This window comes from Cynara cardunculus, assembly GCF_001531365.2.
Source record: "Cynara cardunculus var. scolymus isolate 2C chromosome LG 13, CcrdV1, whole genome shotgun sequence".
Taxonomy (NCBI): Eukaryota; Viridiplantae; Streptophyta; class Magnoliopsida; order Asterales; family Asteraceae; genus Cynara; species Cynara cardunculus.
In genome coordinates, this window is record NC_037540.1 from 399,131 (window position 1) to 405,365 (window position 6,235).

General features: G+C 36.4%; 1 protein-coding gene across 3 annotated transcripts; it reads right to left on the reverse strand.

Annotated features, from left to right (window-relative positions):
- Positions 1 to 674: 674 nt before the first annotated feature.
- LOC112524157 (probable arabinosyltransferase ARAD1) lies at positions 675 to 5,607 on the reverse strand. 3 transcript variants are annotated; one of them, XM_025133840.1, is made up of 5 exons: positions 5,432 to 5,607; positions 4,919 to 5,291; positions 2,287 to 2,583; positions 2,093 to 2,188; positions 675 to 1,282 (listed from the first exon to the last, which is right to left on the reverse strand). In XM_025133840.1, the coding sequence occupies exons 1-5, from the start codon at positions 5,470 to 5,472 to the stop codon at positions 866 to 868; spliced, it is 1,224 nt and encodes a 407-aa protein (XP_024989608.1). In that variant the 5' UTR covers positions 5,473 to 5,607; the 3' UTR covers positions 675 to 865. The 3 variants fall into 3 exon arrangements, with proteins under 3 accessions (XP_024989608.1, XP_024989607.1, XP_024989609.1); XM_025133841.1 differs by adding an exon at positions 1,965 to 2,018 and having other exon boundaries at positions 1,251 to 1,282; positions 4,919 to 5,607; XM_025133839.1 differs by having other exon boundaries at positions 4,919 to 5,607.
- Between the last annotated feature and the right edge of the window lie 628 nt (positions 5,608 to 6,235).

Here is a 6,235-nt window from a genome sequence, read left to right on the forward strand (position 1 = left end):
GTATTATATGAAACAATTTCACAAGCTTAACAATTTCATGAAAAAATTTCATAAAATTAACGACGGATCAGAGTAGTTTTTACGGTTTTTACAAATTGGAGTGGTTTTCATTTGATCGCTCCTCTCTCTATATATATATATATATATATATATATATATATATATATGAGAGAGAAAGGATATTATTTGCGTTAACGTATAGTTAGAAACGAATTCAATCACGAAACAAACACATACACATCCCAATTTTCTACATTTCCAGTTCAATATACGGTGCATGATTAGATGTCTCGTCCACACCATAGGATCCCAGGATTTTGTCTATACTAATTTATTTAATTTTTATTATAATAATATTTCTGACAGGTTATTTAAAATTAAAAAAACTATTTTTTTATTTTAACAGATTTTCTTTAAAATAGATGAGAGAGACAAGGTCTCTACTCAAATGATCTAATTATTAACTCAGTAAGCGATAATTTGGATAACGTTATACGTCATTTGGTACTTTCGAAACAAAATGGTATTTGAAGAAAGGACATCTCCATATTCCGATTCAAGTCCTTTCTTCCAATGGTTGGCTAATCGTTAGTATTGTACCCAGGCAAAATTGCATAAAAAATACTCGAAATAACCATCTTCGAGCGTGACTTAGTTTGATTTCTTCTTTAGTAACAAAAAAAGGAAACTATATTTCTCTCTGTCAAATGAAGCATTGCATCCATGATTCTATGAATAACAAAGAACTACACCAAAAAAATCCTTTAAAAAATAATGAAAGAGGCATGCTCTCATATAATATTGGAGACAACAGTCCGGCCGCAACGTAACTAACGGACACACGCGTGCCCGATTGGTCAGAAGTTCATCGCCACCAATCGGGCACTTTTAATCTCCGACTTCTATGTACATCAAGTCTTTCTGCAGGAACCTTATGTCGTACCTGTCTCCAAATCATATTCACGGCGTCGTCTTTTTTTGGAGGATATTGATATTCGAAATGATGTGCGACTTCTTTCAGCCGTCTCCACATTTGAAGCCACCGATCTTTTGGGATTTTTCTTAGCTGTTGGACCATGTAACCCGGAACCAATGCCTCTTCCACGGAGAAGAAAACTGCGAATTTGGTGTAGTCTAATTCATCCTCGAATGGTAGCTCAATTTGATCGCTCACAATCACGGGGATACAATGGCTTACGATAGCATCAAACAGACGGTTTGAGGAAGGAGTGTCGCCTGCTGGATTTAGACAGAATTTGGACGACCGCATTCCCTTGGAAGACTGATCATATATCAAAAGAAAAGAAAAACATTTTGACATCAAATTGATCGCTTTCAACTCCAAAAAGTAGGTTCTAACTTGGGTTCGATATATTTATAACCAAACCAAACATACCTAGTAGATCCCGCTCAGAACTAGGTTCTTGGAGTAGGATGTACACAAACTTTTCCTCAGAGAGGTTGTTTATGCAAACACTCCCGCTTTCCAATTGTTTCATCTATGTGTTAATTCTTATGGGTCATTTAATTAAATGACCTTCTAAATCACCACCTATGCAAGTAACCATTCCTCAACTTGCGAAGAGATCAAAAAATAAAAATAAAAAGAAATTTCTGAACATGGTCCGCAAGTAACACACCCGCAATAGAGACCAAATCTGTAGATTAATCCAAATACTTCCTCAACTTGCGCAAGTGCTACTTGCGGACTCATTCAGAATTTTTTGGGCCCTCCACAAGTTGAGGAAGTGTTATTTGTGGAGGTGGTGATTTTGTCGAAAAAGTGGGAGGGAAATGGCCAAGAGGTAAATTTTCTAGGCCAAAATGGCTACTTTTGTTAACTTCCCTTTAAGAATGTCACTGCTTAACAGAAGAATGCAAATGCAACTTCTAAACACAAGAATAACCCGTTATTCTTGAACCATTACCAAGACTTTTGGTTAATAATTAATAGTCAAACTTACCTCTACAAACCGTGTGTGTTTAATGTTTCAAATTTCATGGGATGGATTTCGGACCTATAGGTGTACAATTGTTCATTATCTTATTAGATGAATCACCAACTTTATAGACATTTACAAGAGGAACTTACTGCTGTTATGCTTTCTCTTGTTGCATAGCTCGCTTCATAGTGAACGTCCTTGTAACCTTTTAATATTTTTTCCAACTTAGCACGGACCACGCCTTCCTGCACATCATGTTATTGACTTCAATTTACTGGGTTGTGTTGGAAAGAAAGAAAACTGTATCATGTGGAATATCTGCAAAAGTTTATTGATTACATACAGATTTTCTCACTGTCCTCCCTTGGAAGAAAAGAAACGTAGTACGTGACTTGTAAGGATCGGGAGGGTCATCATCCAAGAAAGACCCCATTACGTGCATATAAGGGGCGACAACGTCTTTGCGTAGATTTGACATGACTCTAGAGTAACGCCCAAAATCTGCAACAATGAGGATGGATGCATTCACCTCTTCTCGGAGAAATCTGAAAGCATTGGGATGGTGCATTGGAATTACATGGTCTCTTCCATTGGTTCTTTGCCAATAAGTGGACTGCCTCAAGAACTTAAGGATGTCAATCTGTAATCATAAGCATCGCGTTCAGCTCTACCAAGTTTACAAGTGAGTAAACACTTGTAATTAATAATCCACATCTAATATTCATGTCCAATCATAAAGATGTCAAAGTATGTGTTTAGTTATTTTAAGTTATATAACTTCACTCGTTAACAACTTAGCATATAATCATCCAATATTGATATGATTTGTCGGTATATTATGATCTACTATCTCCTGCCTAAGCGTTGCACAAGGAACAAAAACCTGGACTAGAAGTGTTGTCTTGGAGATAAATTATCATAAAATGAAGAAAAAAAACTATTATGGAATTTGACTACTAAAAGTATATAAACCAAATCAAAGCAAACAAACCCAGTGAGTCCCACACAAAAAGGTTTTGGGAGGGTAAGATGTAGAGGTTGTTTCTATAAAGACACCGGCTTATTTAAAAAAACATGATTTTTCATGTGGAATATGAATATCTGCAAAAGTTTCTTAAATTTATGAAGATCTAGCTGTTAATTACTTGAAGTGCTTGAGGCATGATTTTGGGAGGTGTATTTTTTGGGGGAGTTCTTGAGATCAGAAGATTGAAAATCGGAATTCTTGGGGCAGCACCAGAACCAGAGGGGGACACCACAAGACTTCCCCACATCACTTTGAATACAGTTTTCCTCAAGTTTCTTCCCGAGTGTACTGAAAGTTGCCTCTGCAATCTATTTCCTTGAACAAAGAAACTGACAGGATGACAACCTACTATGTAAAAAATATAGCCCGTGAATAGGATTCGACATCTACCATTCACATATTCTTTCAATTTTTGCTTCAATAGGTCATCCCAACTATTGAACCACTGACATGGGTTACGCCCATCAACCATATTCAGAGTAATTCCTGATTTTACACATCATTAACCTGTTGCAGTCTTTGATGTATCAGTATAGCAAGTTGCAAAACATGAACAAGTTTCACGCCCCAAAGCCGAATACCTTAAGAGAGAAACAATTTCAAAGGTATAATGCTCGAATGAAATGTGGGAAATTTAGATACCATCTTCCCTCATTATCTACACTACATCATTCCAAAGTCTACAATAGCCTAATGGTCATTGCAATTGATCCAAGATACCATATGCATAAACTCTGGCAACCTACCAAAATGATGCCTGACCGCCTAAGTAAAATATGTGCACGCTCTTGTAGTTTTTGTATCTTGGTTTGAGCAGATACCTTCTACATGCTAGGCTACATAACAAAATTAGTAGAGTCAACCACTGTTAAGTTCTTTACTTCAGGACTACTATGGAAACCATTAACCTATACGTGGTTTGCAGATGTTGCCATTGATGTTTTCCGCCATTTTTTTATGCAGGGAAAAGTATTTTGTCTTTCTTTAGCTGGGGGGCACACACAAGCAGAACCCAACAATGCTGAAAACTTCACCAGATTCAAATTGCATCATCCTACACTAATCAGCTTTAGCAAACCTAAAAGCTACCAATTACAATGTTCAACATCTCCAATCCAACCACGAATGGAAACCATTAAATAATCCACCATTTTGAAGAAATTACATTTCTGAAAAGGAAAAGATGCGTAATTTTCTTAGGACTCTATAGCATCCTTCAATTGCCACCAACAATATTGTATCTTTTTCTCACTAGAGTGGCAATAACCCATCGGTCAGACTCATGCTTTGTAGTTTTGTCCCTACTGATGTGTTGAGCAAGGTTCTAGCAGCTATACATGACTACTTGGTAGTGGTTTTAATGACATAGAAACTGGCCTAATCAGTAAGGTTCTAGGGGGAGCTTTATGCAGAAAGTGAAGTTTTTTCCAAACCTATTATTCGCAATTAAAAAAACACGCTCCTTCTATCTATGAAAGAACCCTCCCAAAACAAAAATCTTCTAATTCATAGCTTTATCCATACAAGACTTAATGGCAAACCAACCATAAATCCCCAAAGTAAATCATAATATGAATACCCGAATGTTGAAAGTGATACTTTAACACATCAACCCATATTAAATGAAGTAGACAACCAGACTGGCCATTGAAGGATCATTCAGCCACGATTCCCTCTTTTCAGTAGAAGAGCTGCAGTTTCTGATGTCAAATCTTCTAAGTTCAAAAAATTGATGCATACAAATTGTGAACCACTAAGATTGTTCTATTAATTTGAAATTTTCCCTCTGAAAAATTAAATCCTTATGGAATTGAGACTGAAGTGTATTGCAAATGGCAATCAAAATCAAATATACAGCTCTTTTGGTTACGGATGAGTAGATCATAATGTGCAAAAAGTCAAATTGTAAGATGGACAGCTAGAGTTAAATTTATCGACTAATTCTTACCTGCAATTGCCTGTCAATCTCAGTATCCGGATCCGTCATGTTCCTCCCATGCGTATTAAAACTCAACGAAGAAAAAAAAGGTACGAAGAACACGTCCGCTGCTTCCGGATCCGAAACCCTAACCGCCTCATTACTATCAGAATCAATACAATTTCCACACAGTAGCGAAGCCATCATCCAATACTCCACACTATGCTGCTGCTTTAACCCCGAATTCCGCGGCCACGGCGGCAGATTCCTGGCTGTCACCGGAGAATTATCATCTTCTCCGGTGAATTTCTTGCTCAACATAGCAACATTAAACCTCTTTGGCAAATCATACATGAAGACTCTGAGCGGCGACCCGCTGCGGCAAGGTATAAAGGTATCATTCCTGGATGGTGATAGGAAAGAGAACTGAGATCTAAGATCAACTGTTCCGATTCTTCCTGCTCCTAAACCTCCAGTTGTGATTAAGTACGTGGTGAAGATGATGATTATGAAGATAACGAGTGATATAACTGATTTACCAACCATTTTTGTCGCTGAAATTCAAACGGTTTGTTCGTTTGCATATATACATCTCCAATTCTGTAGATTTGACTAAAAGTAAGAGGGTTTGTGTGTGTGTTTGAAGAAACGAAGGTTTAACAAAGAAGGAAAGTAGCGGAGAAAAGGGGTAGACTTGAGCTCCCGGTTGGTTTCCTGTTTATTGAATGGTGTGCGGATCCGCCATTAACGAAAAAAGGATCTTGCTGACTTCGTGCAAGTTGTTTATTGTTTCATACCCAATGAGATTTGCGAAGGTGATCAGACCAGAAATGTAACACAAAATAAATGATTAGGGAAATTTATAGAAATATTCATTTATTTACTCAAATGATCTCTCTTTTACTTAAAAGACAAAAAAATATTTACAGTTTTGCAAAGGAGGGGTCATCCCAATAGTCTTACGGTAGTAGTGATATTTGGGTAAAATCTGGAAAGAAATAGTTAGAAGGTCAATCAATGTAAGAGAAATGACTATTTGAGTCGATTTCTTGTAACATTAATTACATTTATTTAAGCATCTTCAACATATTCTTTAAAATACAGGTTTTTGTTCTATCAAGTTCCTAAAACCTTTTTAAAAATGGACAAAGTATGAGAGATAGGATGAAAATCTTTAAGTTTTGAGATTTCTCCAAAAATGATTACTTATGAAAAGAAATGATTGTTTATTCATTCTACTAATAAGATTGTTTGAAATTAAATATTCAGAAGAGATAAATAATATTTTATGAGTTGTATTGAATATTTTAATAATACTATAAGGGTACTCGTGCAATGCAGCGAGAT